This window comes from Terrapene carolina, unplaced genomic scaffold (genome assembly GCF_002925995.2).
Source record: "Terrapene carolina triunguis isolate 2854851 unplaced genomic scaffold, T_m_triunguis-2.0 Scaffold113, whole genome shotgun sequence".
In the NCBI taxonomy this organism is placed as follows: Eukaryota; Metazoa; Chordata; order Testudines; family Emydidae; genus Terrapene; species Terrapene triunguis.
Genome location: NW_020664464.1, coordinates 14,322,253 through 14,340,748, shown reverse-complemented (window position 1 = coordinate 14,340,748; position 18,496 = coordinate 14,322,253). Strand labels below are relative to the sequence as shown.

At 40.2% G+C, this 18,496-nt stretch overlaps 1 protein-coding gene across 1 annotated transcript in view; it reads left to right on the top strand.

The window, feature by feature from the left end:
- The window catches only part of PGM5 (phosphoglucomutase 5), a 121,495-nt gene extending 103,617 nt beyond the window's left edge, over positions 1-17,878 (top strand). The window contains exon 11 of the mRNA XM_024200162.2: positions 16,818-17,878. Within this exon, the coding sequence (XP_024055930.1) occupies positions 16,818-16,907 (90 nt within the window). The 3' untranslated portion in view covers positions 16,908-17,878. The remainder of the gene's footprint in view (positions 1-16,817) is intronic.
- Positions 17,879-18,496: the final 618 nt, after the last annotated feature.

Genomic DNA, 18,496 nt, shown 5'->3' with positions numbered 1-18,496 from the left:
CAATTAAAAGCAAAGCATACTGAACGTTGTGTCCAAGCAGATACATAACCTTGGTGCTGTTCCAGGAAGTGTCAAGGAGGTTGGGTTTTGATTTGGAAAGCTTGTTCTTAAACTTTTAAGTGAACAGCTCCAGAGGTGACAATAGGAGCAGTAGAGTGACAGCAGTGACAGTGGTTCAGATTGATTATGTAAGCTAAGAAGAACGTTCTGCAACCTGCAGAAGGCAGGTGGATGCCCCTAGATCAGTGCACACCAACCAAGTGGAGAGGGCAAAGGGGAAGGTAGTAGTAGTAGTAGTATGATACTTCTGTGAATTATTAATCTTTTAAATTAGGCAACCTATTGAAAATTACACACCAAAATCTACATTAAAAGAACATTACGGTTGCAGAGTCCAAGCACTCGCAAGTTAGGAAATCCCAGAATTAAGGGCGGCCTTTGCAACCTTCATTTGGCACCTTGTGCATATGCATTATGATACTGTCTTTAATTAGCCTGTGCTAGTGCTGTCTCTCCCTCAACAACTCCTCATCCCAGAGCCTCTCCCCCTCGCCCCTGACCCTGACCCTGGCTCCTCTTCCCCAGTCCTAGGCTTCATCCCCCCAGGCCACTCGTGTCAGTTCCAATCTCCTTTTCCAGCCAGTCCCAGTCTCTCCTTTAGGCCTCCTCTGCCCTGCCCCCTGAGTTACCATCCCACTCTTCCTCTGTAAGCTTCTCATCCCAGTCTCCTTGCCCAGCCAGTCCCAAGCTCCTCCACCCATTCCTGGCTTCTTGTGCCTTCTCTGACTCTGTGCTCTCCGCTCCCAGCTGCCATTCCCAGTCTTCTTATCCCAGGACCCTTGACCCAGTCTATTGCCTCTGTTCTTCCTCTTTCCCCTCTGCATTTGTGTCTGGCTGCTTCCTCCTCCTCCATGCTGCCTGGGCACTAGGGGCATGCAGAGCACAGGAGAGACCATTTCCCTACTCTCAGTTCCATTCCCTGGCACTACAGAAGCCCCTGGCTGCAAGGAGCAGCAGTTCCAGAGAAAGTCCTCTCAGCCCCTGCAGCCATGGCAAAGAAATTAGCTGCCGAACTCTAACAAGTCTCTACTAATATTTTTCAAAGGCTCTAGAGCTTCTCAACAAAGCAGCTGTGGTTTTTTTTAACATGACCAAACAATGTATTCCCTAATCTTATTTTCAGAAACAGCTGTTTTAGCTGAAACTTGCCAACAAAAATAAAATAAAATAAATCAGCCTGAGACAGACACCTTGCATAGAAAATGTCAGTTTGGCAAAATTATAAGCAACCGAAAACAGGGTCTTATACTGGAAAGCATCAGGCACCCTTAACTAGAGATTGTGCTACCAGCTCCACCTATAATATCCAGAAGCTACTGTTGAGGTTTTATCTAAAATTTCTAAGAAATATTTTGTCCTTACTTGTCCCTGCAGGGCTCCTTGCAATCTTATGTAGGGTTGAGTGGGGTTAGATTGACTTTGTCCAAGCTATATCTGTTCTCAGGGAGAGAGAGAGCAGCTTCTGTTCTTCTTCAATGTATCTGACTCCTTGACCTCTCTCTTTTTTTTAAATGAATGTAAAGCATATGAAAACAGGGACTGGCAGTACTGGAGGTTGAAGTCCTGTTTATCCACAGACCAGAGGCCTGGGCGGCAATAGAGAAGGCTCCCCTATACCCATTACTCCCCAATGTGCTTCAGTTTTGGTCTGGAGAGACCATCCCTGTTCAGTCTCCATGCAGACTTAATCCTTGACCTCTCTGCTGAGAGGTATAAGGAAGGTGGCACTTTACTACCAGTTGCATTGCTGAGTGAATTCGGTTATAAAGAAGACTGGCTGTCGTGCTATAAATCAAGTTGTTGAACAGGAGCATTACTGTGGCTTATTCCAGGGGTGATCAAAAAGCTAGTCTGGAATTCACACTGCCTGTTACTCATGGGGTGGGGAAGAAAGTACTGGCTTAAAACTCACTTATAGCAGACCAGCGGAAGGTTCCCTCTATTTAATAAACTTAAAGTAACTCATTAGATAGCATACTTCCCCTGTGACAGCAGCAGATACATTTCAGACTGGGGGGGTCTTCTGCCTGTTTCCCCCTCCTCCCCAAAATTGGAAACTAGTGACGCTCCTTTTGCTGTGTTTATAAATAAGGCTACAGTTTAGTCATGGGTATTTTTAGTAAAAGTCATGGACAGGTCACTGGCAATAAACAAAAAATCATGGCCCATGACCTGCCCATATACCCCTGACGAAATCTTAGCTGGGGATCGGGGGGTGGAAGTTCTGCTCTGGGGGTTGGGTGACTGCAGCTTGGGGGGGGGATAAAGGGGGGCAGGAGACCGCTGCTGCAGTGGGGTAGGGGCCAGTGGCACCAGCTGCTGGGGGCCACCAAGCAGCAATTGCTCCAGCCGCCCCCGGGGCCGCCCACCTGCCGCTGCTCCGGCCGCCCCTGGGACCACTGCTCAGGCAGTCCCTGGGGCCAGCCACACAGGTGGCTGCTCGGGCAGTCCGTGGGGCCAGCTCCCCGGGGCTGCCCAAGCAGAGGCCTGTGCTGCTGGCCCCAGGGCTGCTCCAACAGCACTGGTGCGGCTGGCTGCGGGGCCACCTGAGCCATTCCAGCAGTGGCCAGTGTGGCTGTCTCTGGGGCCACCTGAGCAGCTGACCCCAGGGTCATCTGCTTGGGTGGCCCTGGGGTCAGCCACACTGGCCGCTGCAGAAGTCACGGAGATCGCGGAAAGTCACAGAATCTGTGACTTCCGCGACCTCCGTGACAGACACAGAGCCCTATTTATAAATCATTTGAAACTTAAATTTACATGATAATAAGCTCTTCGAGGTAGGGACTGTCACTTACTATATGTTTGTGCAGTGTCTAACACAATTAGGCACCAAACTGGCTGAGGCCTCTAAGTGCTAATGCAATATAAATACAGTATTTAATAATAATAATAATAATTTTTATTATTTATCAAGAGCAACAAAGAGTCCTGTGGCACCTTATAGACTAACAGACATATTGGAGCATAAGCTTTCATGGGTGAATACCCACTTCGTCAGACGCATGTTTTATTATTGTTAGTATTATTATTTATTACACTGCAGGGAAAGGCAAGAGAGGCGGGAATTAACTTTAGTCTTTAAAGGGAACTCCAGGTATCTTTGAGCTTCTGCTGAATTTTTGCTAGCACTCTAATCTGAGTTATAAGTGAACATTTTTTAAAAAAATAATTCCTTGTCAAGCAGATTGTCTGGGGATCACTTAGCCAATGCTTCACAGTGATTCCTCACAATAAAAGTACTGTTGTGAAAAGTACAGAGTCCAAGCAACTTCTGGATTCCTTATAAGGGAGAAATTTGTAGTGGTCTGAGAGTCATCTCTTAATCATAATCAAAAAGGTTTTCTAAAGAAGAATTAAGGTTGAGAGTGTTTCATTGGAGTCCAGCTGATACCAAAAAAATCTCATTATTATACTTTGTTTACAGTTCTCTGATTTTTACCAAACTTTCCAAGAAAACTCTACCGTAGGATAAGGTGCAGCATGTGAATTTGTCGGAAGATCTTTCATTTTGTTAAATGAAAAGGGGTTGAAAACTGGATTTATAATGAGGGAGTAGCTTTAGTCTTAACTATAGTATGGCTACTATGCCTCCATAATCATTACAGGGAATACACATTATCAAAAGTCCCAAGAAAAAAACCACAAGTGCATCATGTTTTTAATATATAAAAGTTTCCAGTTTAAACAATAAAATGAAAGCTTCTTTTAATGCCATTTTATTTCTGCAAAACATTTGTTTTAAAATAATGAATAAACAGTTTTCTCTCTCCACAGAGTTTTTTGCAAATTTTATTTCTGAAAATACATCACTATATGCTTGTGGCCATCTCAGGTTATGACATGATTTAGCCAGCCAGTGTATATGGGTTAATAAATGTGTTTTAACTGGGGGAGAGACCTAGGGTAAAACACTATTTTGACCCCTTCCACACTGCCCAGACAAACTTGGTTATAGCACAGATTGGTAACAATTGTAATTAAACTGTGTTTACGCACAGGTATTAAACAATGTTGGTTGCCCTGTGTAGGCAGAGCCTAAATCAAGTGAAAATATGTCAGTGGAGGGGACAGAGCTAAGTGTTGATTTCTGCTCCGGACACATCTGAGAGGTCTGCAGTGTACATTTAGCAACTTTGCAGTCTATGAAACAAGCATAAGTGTCTGACCATATTTCCTGTCTAACACATCCTGTCAAAAAGAATGATTCCACCCTCCCCCCCAAAATGATTTATTCTCTAATGCTTTATAAAGTACACTAGAAAACAATAAGGAATGTTCTGCCAGTCTTCAGTGCTGAATTAAACTTTCTGACCCTCTTAATTACAAAAGGAGAAAGTGCTTCTTATAATGGAATAGCTTCTGTAACAATGAATTGTTCAATATTAACTGTTTTAAGGCAAGTAAGAGGAGAAGGGAGAGAGACACTGAGCTGGATTTAAGTTTGTGTCCTTTTAAAAAAATATTCTAAAGTGAATGTTTAATGTTTAACAATGTTTTTACATGAATGGAAAGTCACAAATGTTCTAAGTGAAGTTAGTGTTTGTGAAAATACCGGATTGAGAGAACTGGAGATGAACGTCATCCTGACAATTCACTGGACGTGTGCCAGCATGGGGAACAGCAGTGCAGGCATCCCTGTACTACCCTGCCAATGTATATTATCTCTGTTCTAGAAGTTGACTCTCGAGGTGGGAGAAGGTCCTTTTCCATGCATATTCAATCCAATCCAGAGACTGCAAGTAATGGTGCCAGTTATGGTGACATTGACACCTCTCCACTAAAACCTGAACTGGGACTACCATCTGATTTTATACAGACCACTGAACTTGTCAGATTATAGCAATTTTTTCCCCCACTATTGATCCAGGTTGAATTTGAAAGGCAACCCTAGAGGTGAAAGAAGAAGTAGTCATCTCTCTGGTCATCCAGTCCCCTCAGTACTCATTGATAGTTGTAATGTATGCTGTTTGGTGCTGGGCAGAAAAAGAAAAGCCTTCTGCTTTTAAAGGAGTTTCATCTCATTTTGCAACAGCTGCAGTAGAATGAACTGTTGTGTACAGAGTACTTTAATCTTGTCTTCACAGAGCTAGTTCATGTCAATATGGGTTACCATAGGTAGGTTAGAATGCCGTCTAATGGTAGAAGGAGGCATTTAACCTAGAGCTCCTTTTTGGTGACTAGGTAATGCATTTGCAGTATATGTGAATATCCAGTAAAATAACAAAACAAAAGAACAGGTGTTTTACCTTTGCAAATTTAGGGCCAAATAGTGTCCTCACTCCTCTCTGGCGTACTGAGGACTCTGGAGCTATTGAATTAGAGGCGCTCTGAAGCGTTTTGCATGTGCAGAGTGAATGCAAATAGAATGTTTTCAACCCCCACCAACCTGACATGTCTCCTGGGGTCATGGAGCACCACCAGTTGGGCTAGCCTGTCTGAAGCCCAGCACTCAAAGGAGCATTATTGTGCTAGCTTCTGTGCAGATTCATGAAGGATAGTAGAAAGAGGATCACTGTGTCACCTCCTCTCCCCTGGCACACACATGCAGGAGCAAATAGAATTTCCACCTCAATGCTATAGATAAATACTCCCTCTTCCTCCTAATCCCATGATGGAGCACACTTTCCAGTACTGAGCTTTCCCAAAGCCAGATGCTTCACCAACTACAGTAAGACAGTGTGGACTCGGAGGGTCACTGATCCTTACCTTCAACTGGTCAATGAACTCCATTTAAAGGGAGTAAATCATTCTACTTTCAAGTAATACCCATCTTAGCAAATGAATGCTTAATAATTGTACAGCAGAACATCAGTGACCATAGGTGGAAACATTCACACCATAATAAGTAGTTAATAAATAAGGAAATCCCTTTCTCAGAGAGACAGTATTGTTGTGCAGCCATGGGTAGAATCTTTTGTTACTGGTGTACTTTGCTCCCACTAAGGGGAATAGGAATTATATGCATGCATCAAGAAGAGATGGTTCTGCAGCTTCTTTTTGTTTAACCAGTATTTCCTATCTATTTCCAGTTACAGTGGAGGGATCAGCAGGAATTCAAAGGGCAAACAAGACTTTGGAGAATGTTCATTTTTGTTTTAGTTTAATTTCCTTTCTTACTTAGCCTGATTTTCATATTTATCTTTTGTGTCAATGCACTCTAGCTGAGGCAGCCAATCAGAATTCACCCTGTTATTTGTGCCATACTTTTGTGCATTGCAAACCAAATCACAGTATTATTTATTGACTTTCTGCTGCTTGGCTGCCTGCGTGTAAGAGATGGTTGAACTACTTCAGACAAAAGGGCCACATTCCTCCAATATCCCCTAATCAAGCCTTTTATTTATTTTGACATTTGAAAATGCTCAACTTTTTTCAAGTAAGTTTTTCATTGCCACATGCTCCTGCACATACAGATTCCAGCTGATTTCAGAAACAGAAGATCCAAAACACCATGAGATGATTTGCATGCCTTAACTATGAGCAAGAAGTATTGCAATCTTGTGAGAGGACTATATTCAAGGTTTTTTTTTTCAGCTAAGTTTTACAGATCCATGATGTTCAGCTAGTTTGAATAAAATTCATATAAGCATCCAAACTTTTATGTTCCCATTCAAACCAAGCTAATCTTCTAAATCTTCTGAAATTTCACTGTTTTGCTTCTCTTCTCCTTTTACATTCTCATCCCAGACAGTGCACTTTTCTTTTGATAAGCAGCATACAAACCAAGATAAAATATGCTTATTATCAATTCCAGAAGCCACATTAATTCTTTATAGCACATTGCTAGATACATATTACCAAGATTCACCAAGACAGTGTGAAGGGTTTCATTTCTATCAAAAAGATGTGGAATAATGATTCCCTTAAACAAAATTACTTGTTCAGAATTCAATGTAATCTGTTATATTTCTACAGGAAACAATAATTCCTGAATCTCACTCAGGATGAAATCCACCCCAGTGCAGGTGGCCTGCAGAAAACCCTCTGCACCATGTAATCATCCTGTTAGATCAGAACTTATACATGATAGTCAAGATTTTCAAAAATAGAAGCGTAACTTTAGGCTCCTGTTTTTGAAAATCTTGGCCACTGTTATTAGCAAACATCTGACATAGACCGGCTTAATATGGCAGCTACAAATACCAAGTGTTTCTTTCCAGAAGTAAAACATATCATCTAGGAAAATTAACAGTTTTATACCCAGACTTCTGAAAAATTGTACACCTACGGTTAGAGTGGTTGCGATTAGCCCCATAGACCACAAAAATCAATTGGTATTTTCAGGGGGAGTGGGGACTCACTAAAAAGCCCCAGAAGGTTTGTTAAAATGAAACACAAAACAAGCTATGTGATTCACTCTGCAAGCATGCTTATCCTTCAAACACAGAAAAGCAGGTGCACAGAATTGCAAGCTTTCAAGTAAGACAAGAACACAATAACTGAGTCTACATTCTATTAACAAGTGTAAACCTCAATACAGATATACTTTTGCCAACTTATTTGCTTGGCATGTTACAAAGCTTCAAACAGATCATACTAAACATGCTAAATGCATAGTCATGCACTTGATTGATGCAAGGGATGAGTAAAATTCATTTAAAAATTGACAACATTCTTAATTCAACTGTTCTCTTTTCTATGATTTTTGCTTCCACAGTTTTTCACTATTTTGATTCAAGGAACTGTGACACAATCTCCTTCACAAACATGGATTTCAGATAGAAATCTGGCTGTGTAAAGGATTTAAGATTATGTTCCTTCGGTCATATTTCAGCCTCTTCTCCCCATTCTGGGCTCTACCTATGACCTTTGTATTTGGGACCAGTCATGTTGGCTAAGTAATGGGATGGTTCCATAGCCTCTCTGAATTGTCAATTATAATCTGTTAGTTTTTGTCCTTGTTTGGTTCTAATTCTTTGGTAATAGATCAATCCTGATTTTCCCTGAACCATGGATAATAATCTGTCAGTTCTTCTGAAATCTTTTCAATGGCTTTTTTAAATGGAGTGCCTCTTTGTAGACACCCTTGTTATGTATAATGGGTATTATGATTTGATCAAAGACCTCCCGGTGTTCAGTGCAAACTTCAGCATCCTTACAGAGAGACAATCATCTGGAGAGTTGCACCATGTTATTGAGAATTGAGCTGGAAGAATTTTTTTGAACTTTTACACTTTACCTTCCCTCTCCTTCCCCCCCCCCCCCCCCCCGCAAGCACTAGTTGGGATCCTTTTAAAATACACCAACCAGAAGGCTGATATTTGCAGAAGGAGTTTTTAACTTCTACAGTGTGCTTTATTACCATTAGGTGGTGTTATTGCCTCAACAAGGAACAGAGCAACTCTATGTCAGAAATGTAGTTTGACTGCACCTAGCAAGCTCTCAGACTTTCCATTTCATTTTTGTCATCAGAGCAGATGACAAAGGACCATATCTAACTGTCCTACATTTCTCTGGATTCTCAGATAGCATTTCAGTAACTTGGACACAATATGGTATTCTGCAATTTTCTTTCCAGATGTAGAATCAGTAGCAATACGTAGAAATGCTTTTAGCTGTTATTGTTAACTATTATTTAGTTGTCATTTCTGATGTCTGAACAACAAATTTGTGGTCTTTTGATTCTTTAGTTTTTTTCCCTAGTGTTTCTTCTGATTCTGTATTTATAGCATCTAGTAGAAGAGCTGTGAGTTTAAATCTGTCTGGAATAATATATCCATGGTGAAGTGCTTCAATCATTTCTTTACATTTCTGATTTTGTGCTACATTGAAGATGATGATGTCAGCATAAAAGAAGATTGCGACTTTCATATCAGGTTCCAGTCTTTGCCTTTCAGAAGTTTTTGTGACATAATTATCAATTGATCTTTGCCACTCTTTGGAGTGTTGAAGACAAACAGATACTGCTCCTGAATTAAGCTGATGTTGAAGAGCTCCCCGAAAGTTTGGACTTATAATATCAGCATAGCTATGTTTGACTATGACAATGACACCTGCAGTCTTTCACTTGCAAGATCATCAGAAGTCATCAGTGTTCTGCTCTTCCACTTCAATAGCATGAAACTTTGGCAATGGTACATTTGGAAGAAAATTCTTAGCTGTGCTCAGTATTATCTAGGTGCAGCTAGCAGGAGGGAACTGTGAAGGACCTGATGGCTCACTGCTTTGGCGTCTTGTTCTACACAAGCCCTGGCATTGTTTAAACCAGTCTTGGGGCTGCTCTAAATTATCCAATCTGGCTATGGTCCCCAAGGAGCCATTTCTTCAGCTTGGACTAGCTAGAGAACAAGAGGGCTCTGGCTATGCCCCTAACATGCCAGCTGTTTGCAATCAGGAAGATCTGTTGCCTTTCCAGCCTTTTATATTTATAGCTTCCTTTTCAAAGGTTACAGCTTCAATGATTGTACCCTTGTAGCTAGGCAAAAGAACGGTTAATAAAAGTCTGTTTTGCTCCAGTTAATAAACAGGCCATAAAAATGGTGTGATTGATAAGCAGAGCTATCAATGAACTTAAGGGTCATTAAAATCTTATTTTTAGTACAGTGTGCCCACTCAATTAATCTGTTATACTTTTCACCAAGGTTAAATTTGTCATAACTAAATGTTTGATAAACAGGAAAAATGAAACATGCCAATACACATAAAAGTGCAAGGGATAAAACAAGAATAATGAAACGTGCTGATACCTAAAAGTCCAAGGTTCAAGATAAAAGTGAGCATGCAGTCCCTGTGAAATAAATTGGCCAAGATTGCTTCTTGGCTTACTAGCAGGAGCTAAGGAGGGGACCCCATCTTCCATGACCATTCACTCTCTCCTACTAGCTAACCAGAAGGTAACCTTTGCAACGGTGCATAAGATTTAGAATCAGAGGCACTAATTAAAAAAACCAATCCTCAGTGAGTCACCAAAATAAATTAGAGAAAATTTACTTGCTGTTTAAGCATTTTTAATTCACAGCACTAAAGAAGACCTGAAGAAGAGATCTAAAGCTTGTCTCTTTCTCTCTCCAACAGAAGTTAGTCCAGTAAAAGATATTATCTTTATCTCTCTAAGCCTGCTTTCTGGCTAACTAGGAAGAAGATGTTAAAGGCAAAGGCCCAGACTCTCAAAGGTATTTAGGCTCCTAACTTCTGTCGAATGGGAGTTAGGTGCCTAAATACCTTTGAGGATCTGGGCCCTGGAGACCAATTCTTTGGCTCTTATTAGCCAGCCAAGAAGCAGCCTCTGCCAAATTATTCCTTATCATTCAATAGCCATAAGCAGTGCATGCTTGCTTTTATCTAGAACCTTGGACTTTTATGTATTGACACATTCTTTTTCTTATGTTTACCAAGCAATTGGTTATGCTAAATTTAACAGAGGTGAAAAGGATAACAGATCAATTTGAGTGGGTGTAACGTACTCAAAATAAGGTTTGGTGACCCGTATATTCACAAGTAGCTTCAGTTTCTGACTCACCTCATATTTATTGCCTATTAATAAATCATGACAGAAGGCTAATATTTACCTATCCTTTACCTACCTGGGTACAATCATGGAAGTTGGATACGGTTTTTTAATCTAAAAGGGAAAAAATTACAGTCCATATGCAGAATCTCTTTGATTTGTTGTCACGGTTAAGAAAATGTTATTTCAAACACCAGTGTCATGCTGGTAGTGTACAGAGCATGTACAGGAAACAGTGCAGCAAAAAGGTTGGATTGCTTCAAATATCTGCCAATTTTTATTCACAGTACATTGTTATTTATTATGTGTATTGAAGTTGTACCTAGGAGCCACAGTTGTGGACCTGGAGCACATTGTGACAGGTGCTGTACAAATATAGAACAACATGGATCACAAATATAAATGGATTTTCCAGGGACATACTTGAATTAAATGCTTTGCTACACTAACTAGCTACAGAAGAATCTGGTAGCAGCATGCAACCACAGAATTTGCATGTGTTTTTCTTGTGAAAGAGAATTCTTTCAAATAAGAACCGTACTGGGAAAAGTTCCATAGAATTTAATAGGGGTGAAACAACGGGTTTCTATATCTTTAATAAGATATAGCAATAATTGTAAGAAATAGTAGAATTTAATAGAGAATTATATCCTTTCTATTGGTGTTTTGAAGTAATCTATAAAATCATATATTAGGTATACAGTTTAATATTGAAATATATAGGATGGTTGAAAAAGTCTATACAAAGTTTTTCACTTACTATTAAATAATATGTGACTTTTCAAAAGGATTAGTGAGAGGTAGGGCATTTTCAGTTGTTTGCTCATGCTCTTATATAACTCAGCATTTTCCATGTCATTCAAATAATTTAGCTTCTGATGCCGCACTAGGTCACCTTACAGTATGCTACATTGAGGATAGTTTGAAACAAACAAAAAAAAGCATTTCCAGACTACCTTCTTTTCCAGACACATTTTAAAAATACATCTGGTGACAATGATTATAGAAGAGCTCATGAATCATGGATATGAACTCGTTAATCCTAGACCTAGACTTCTTTGGAAGTACGAAAGAGGAATTATTTGTTATGAAGTCAAATGGTTCCAAGTAGAACTCAGTTTGCATTCTAGCACTGCCCTTCTCACCCCACATACACATCCTCTTACTTCCAGCTAAGGGAAGAACAGTTAGTCTTCTGACCTTTGAGATCACCATAATTAACACTGTCCTTGCGTCAGCAAGCAGTACGTGCAGACAGCAGTGATGTCAACTCCCTCTGCTCAGTCACTGAGTGCATCAACTCACTGAAGTCAACTCAATGCCTTCACCAGCCCTGAGGAGCCTGAACTCTTGTAGGTTAAGACAGCTTAGTGCTGCGGAGTAACCAAGGTCAGCCAGGTTGCTTAGAGCTTCTAGTGCACTGTGAATTAAACTACCAAACAACTTCTGCTTTTTTGGCACTTGATCTGCAAGATCAAGTCAGAATCTGCTTGTAGATGCATGCTCATGCATATTTAGCATCATGAGATAAACACTGCAAGAGACACAGCACCAGGAAGGCTGTATAAGTGTAATGTTAGCATTACAGTGTATTGAATTATAGTCTAATGTTAGTATTACAGTGTAATGTTAGTATTACATTTATTTTGTAATTGTTTATTTAGTTTTTTTAGTCCATTCCTTAATTCTTCTGTCATTTGAGTAATACATCATTTGTGTGTTGATCTGGCTTCTAGCATACTGTGCGTCATAAGGGGAACTTGCTCCTGCACTAAAGTCATGTTAGGAGCATATCTAACAGATAGAGAAGAGCTTGACTGGGAATAGTTTTAAAATACAAGAAGAAGAATGGGGTGCTGCTCTGTGGCTGGGGCTTCTAGGCCGACTAGTATAAAAAATAATACTTAGTTCTTGCAGTTCTTTACACCTTCAAAGCACTATTCAAACAATAATTAATCCTCACAATAGGGAAGTACTATACCCCATCTATAAAGATGGGAAATCTGGGGAGGGGGCAGCTGAGGAGATAGAGAGTTCAGAGTGGGGCGAGAGTTCTGGAGGAGTTCCAGAGCTAGGGATGGGAAAAAGCACCTGGTAGATTGACCATCTCCATGTAGCTCCATATATCAAACCTCAATCATCTTATGATGGCTAGTCTTTCTGTATTTGAACCACTTGCCTATCTCTCCTTAGAAAAATCAGTAGTTGTTCCAGAAAAGTGAGTTCTGCTGGTTCTTGCTGCTGTAGCTCTGGTTAGAAGTTGGCAGCTGGGTTTGTATAACTGTCTTAACATTATGGAAAACTCTAAAGGGTCATTTTGTCTCATAGTAAGTCAAGTACCCTAAACCCTTTACAACAGCCACATGAAGAATAGCTGATTGGCAATGGATCTCTGCCCCACTGTAACATTCTTTTAATAACTGGCTAGTTTGGATGGGTTTTTGTTGTTTTTCTGTGGGCTGATAGGAGATGAAATAAAAAGGCTGGTGCAGATGGCAGTGCGAGTAAACACAACTGGTCCTATGTCATAAAGTTGTTCTACCATGTTCACTTGGGTACATTTTAAGATGAGAAGACCCTATAAATACAAAGCCTGGCACAATGTCTTATGGGGTTCTTTTTCTTCCTGCTAAATGTATCCTAACATCACAAGAAAAAAACCCTAACAAACACAAAAGCAGATGTTTGAACTTATGTAAAAGAAGTTGTATTATCTGGTGTTCTTAAAAATGCTTTGAAACCCAAGGGGGAGCATTCTCTCATAAGAATATAAGAATGGCCACACTGGGTCAGACCAGTGATCCATCTATCCTGTCTTCCTAATATGCCCAATGTCAGAGGGAATGAACAGAACAGGGCAATTACTGAGTGATCCATCCCCTATTATCCAGTCCCAGCATCTGTCAGTCAGAGGCTTAGGGACATCTAGCGCAGCGATTCTCAAACTGTGGATCAGGACCCAAAGTGGGTCACAACTCCATTTTAATGGGGTCGCCAGGGTTGGCTTAAACTTGCTGGGACCCAGGGCTGAAGCCCGAGCCCCACTGCCCGGGGCCAAAGCCCGAGGGCTTCAGCCCTGGGCGGTGGGGCTCAGGTTACAGGCCCCCTGGCTGGGGCTGAATCCGTTGGTGGTGGGGCTCAGGCTTCAGTCCTCCTTCCTGGGTCAAGTAGTAATTTTTGTTGTCAGAAGGGGGTGGCGGTGCAGTGAAGTGTGAGAACCCCTGATCTAGAGCATGGGATTGTGTCCCCGATTATCTTGGCTAATGGCCATTGATGGACCTATTCTCCATGAACTTGTCTAATTCTTTTTTGAATCCAGTTATAATATTAGCCTTCACAATATCCCATCAACGAATTCCACTGGTGTGCGTTATGTGAAGAAGTACTTCCTTTTGCTTGTTTTAAACCTGCTGCCTATTAATTTCATTTGGTGACCTCTGGTTCTTGTGTTATGAGAAGGAGTAAATAACTTTTCCTTATTCGCTTTCTCCGCACCAGTCATGATTTTATAGACCTCTATTATATCCCCCCTTAGTTGTCTCTTGTCCAGGCTGAACAGTCCCAGTCTTTTTAATCTCACCTCATATGGAAGCAATTCAATACCCCTAATCATGTTTGTTGGCCTTCTTGCTACCTCTTGCAATTCTAATATATCTTTTTTTGAGACGGGGCGACCAGAACTGCATGCAGTTGTCAAAGTGTGGGTGTGCCATGTATTTATATAATGGCATTATGATATTTACTGTGTTGTTATCAATCACTTTCCTAGTGGTTCCTAACATTCTGTTAGCTTTTTAGATTGTTGCTGAACATTGAGCATATATTTTCAGAGAATTAGCCACAATGACTCCAAGATCTTTCTTGAGTGGTAACAGCTAATTTAGACCCCCATAATTTTGCATGTATGATTGGGATTATGTTTTTTAATGTGCATTACTTTGCACTTATTAACATTGAATTCCATCTGCCATCCAGTGTTGTGAGATCCCTTTGGGCTTTCATGGCTTCAACTTTTCCAGAACTTTTCTGGAGACATAAATCAAAGTATGTGTTTTGATGAAACTACTTTGCCAGCATGGTCTCCTGAGGTTTACATTAGAGAGGGAATTTTAGAGCTGTGCAAAATGTTCATTCCTAACCCAGGCAAAACTCATGTAGGTTTGGATTGCCTTACAAACGACACTCAGACCAGATTGGTCAAAAGGTTTAGTAAGATTCATGCGCTTTTCAAACTAATCTGGGGTAATTATGATTTTTCATTAGAATAGCACACAATTTGTTTTTGAAGGGGACGGACGTTGCCAGCATTTGACAAACCAAGTGAAATTTTGCCGCAAGGATGAGATTTCCCCCAAAGTTAAAATGGTATCAACCCATCTGGACTGAGTTCAAAGAAAATATTTGCATAAAGCCAAACCTCTGAATCTGCTGAGCTTTTAACGAGCCCTCAGGTGCAGTTTAGAATCCTGTGAAGCCCTGATTCTTTGCAAATGGATTGCAGCTTTCGGGGAAAACATAACTGGGAACGTGGAGATGGAGAAAGGCAGTTGGAAGGGAGTTCGTTCTGCAAGACAGGGCAGAATAAAAATGCAGTGAGCCAGGCAGCCTCTGCAATGGATGACACATCTCTCAAGGCTCCAGTACAAATCACCCACAAGCAAAGGGCACCAGGCATTGTCACTTATCAGATATGTGCATGCTTGAGATATCTATTGGTATGTCTAGTTTGTGAGAGGTGTCATTTTTTTCCCCCTGGCAATCATGGATTTAGGGATATATTCTCCAGTGGTTCTTAACTGAGCCAAACTCTCACTGAAGTTAATAAAAGGGTTGCTTGATTTACAGACTGTACAACTTTGCTGTTGCATACTGTTTTATGGATAATGCATTTCAGATCGTTTTTATTAAGTAGTTTATGTATGTGGTGTATCCAGGCACACTTTTAATGTCATTTTGAGTTCAACTTTTACTAATAAAGCTTTACACTTTTAAAAAGTAGAAATAAATTTTGAAAACCATTTTAAATGTGGTAATCCTGTCTAACATAAGGCTTTCAGCCAAAGCAGTGAGTGGGTTGTTTTGTTTGTTTGTTTGCTTTCTTGTTTAAGTTTGTCATTTTATTGCTCATGAAGATGATGGGCTGGTAAAACTGAGTAGGTTCGGATGATCTGTTTTTATCTTCCAGTCCTCTCCCGATTTGAAAAATTCTCCCTTTTTATCTGGGAGAGGGAGGCCCTAAGAAAGCCACTTCCAGGGACTGGGCACAGTCAGAGGGAGCCCGGAGCCAATAAGAGGGGATCGATGCTTCTGTGCCCCCTGTAGGTCTCCAAGAGCCAGGGGGTCTGTGGGCATCTCTATTTCTTCCATGATGGGACAATGCCCCTCTGCCCAAGTACATTTGTGGTGATTCTTCTCCAGTGCAGGTATAGCTGTTTAGAGGAATGAGCTGTCCCTAGTTACTGAGCTTAGGAGCTGGCTTGTTTTGTTTTTTCATTTTGCAGCATTTTCCAACAAATGTTAATGTTCATGCTCTTCATATTAATGTATTGTATAAAATGTGTGAACTCTTTCCCTGTCTGTTGTTGTCTAATCATTGTGCAATTAGAAGTGGATCCACAGATAGGAAAAGAATAGTAATATCCCACTGATCACTGGCCAAGTTTCTGAATAAATGACCATGGCCATAAACTCTGTTGAAATCAGTGGCAGCATAAACAGAGATGTTGTTATTTCATCACTCTTACCTGATAAGATTTTCATTTTATTCGTTTTGTTTAGGCATCTGGACAAAAAAACACCCCCACTTAGCCACAAACTGTAAGCTTGTTAAAGTTATAAATAGATATCTATAAACTGAAACTGCATGGGGAATACCTTTTTAACCTATGTAGTACAACTGCAGGTGATACTGTTTTAATCATATAAATATTTTTATGACTCCTACTAAGATACCTGCCTCAGTATCTGAATCGTGGAGTTCTTCAGATTAACAATGCAGTGTGTATGAAAATACCATTTGTTTATAGTTTCAACTCCGCTCCATAAATAATTCCAGATTTGAGACTTCCATATGGTTTTATATTGCATATTTCACACAGAGCTCTACATTATTCTTGGTGTGTGGTGAGGTTATCATTACAACAACTGGAGTTTGCTCTTTCTGCATAGCTTAGCTACTTTAGACCCAGTATAATGTTTCATATTATTAGTTAATACTATGTTCAAAAAGGGAAAAATAAATAACAGATTTTAAAAATGTGTTCATTGACTTTTCTTCTTAACATAGCTCACTGTATTCCTTTTCTTCTAGGCTGTGCTGAGTCCTCTCATTGCTATTGCATTGAAAATATCTCAGATCCATGAGAGGACAGGGCGGAAGGGACCCACTGTCATCACCTGAATCTACAAAGGATCATTAACCCAGGGCCAAAAGAGAGAGGGCAAGGAAGAGAGATGACCTGGCTAAAACATGTTAGGTGTCTGTGCCTTGTAAGGCTTTAAAAGTTTTTTGGGGGTGGGGGTGGGAAGAAAAATTCAGTATAATGTTGATCATATTCAGTTGCATTAATCGCAGACAATAGTGTACTGACTTCTGTGTTATAGTGACAATATCTTTTTGTCCAAAAAACAAACAAACAACCCACCAAAGAAAAAGCCCTCAACCCTTGTACGTTGCAAAATGCCAGTGTGACAGAAAGGGCTGACCTTTGTATTTTCTTTACCCATTGAGTGTTACGATAAAGTAAGAAGAATTTTGGACTTGGGAAGAAGGGGGAAATGGACTACAGTGCAACCATGTGTTTTGGTGAATACAGTTTGTGGTTCTTGTCAGCTTCTTGTTGGTTTAGAAAGAAATCATCAGCATGTCTGAGGTACAGGGGCAGTATATTAGTTTTTGCAAAGGGTGCATTTGCATACTCCATTTGTTCCTTTCCCATCTACACCCTTAGCCAGCTCGCAGAGCCACAGCAGCCGTAGAACTGTGCACACACTCCCAATGAAAGATGCCAGTGCTTCCTTTTTTCCGGTTTAGAAGTGTAGCAGTGTGACTCATGTCTCTCTCTAGGTTTCCCTGAACTTGACTCTTCCTTTTTTTTAAAGGAGGGTAATTATTTTTATTGAAGCCAAAATATGATTAATGTTTTAGTCACGGGGGCATCAGTTACCTTTTGACATATCCCTTATGTTCATAAGCATGTCCTGCTGGTGCTTACTGGGCTTGGAGGGTAACTGTTGCAAGTTCAGCATATTTTCCATAAATGCATTATCATAGAAAGATTTTAAAATCTATCTCTTCAGATACATGCCTATGTTCCACTTGTCAGGAATGGATGTAATACAGAAGAGGGAATGAATGAAATGAAATACTTGACTGATCAGATTCTTTAAAGTAGAGATCATAGGATAAAGAGCCGGGGAGTAGAAAGGACTTGACATGAATCAGAGAAGCATATGTACACTTGTGGGTTTTTTTGTTTGTGAAATGCTGCTGCAGCTCTAGCTATGGTTCATTGCTTTGTACTGAACAAGAACACAAACACTTTGTGCATGTGACTTGTTTGAATGTTTTGCTTCCTTGGGAACAGCGTGTGGTCACTTGTCATATCATTTGTTGAGTTGGCTTTGTGCAATTTGACACTTTGCAGCATGTACTATTCATATTGCAACCCATCAAGATTTCAGTGCAATTTAGATAATATTGCAGTGAAGGAAATTGCTTTGGTTTCTTTTGACACTTCTGTCACAAATTGCTATGACATTTAGTATCTAATAAAGTGGATTGCTATATTTCTGTCTTAATACCTAATTGTTGACAAAACACACTGCGCTTTCATCCATTCTAATAAAACTGCCTTTAATAGAATTACATATCGACTTAATTGATTCTAAATAAATAAGACACTGATGTTTCCACACAATATCTTAGTACAGTATTATTTAATATTTGTATAAGTCAAAAGAGATTCCATGATTGAATTCATTTTATAA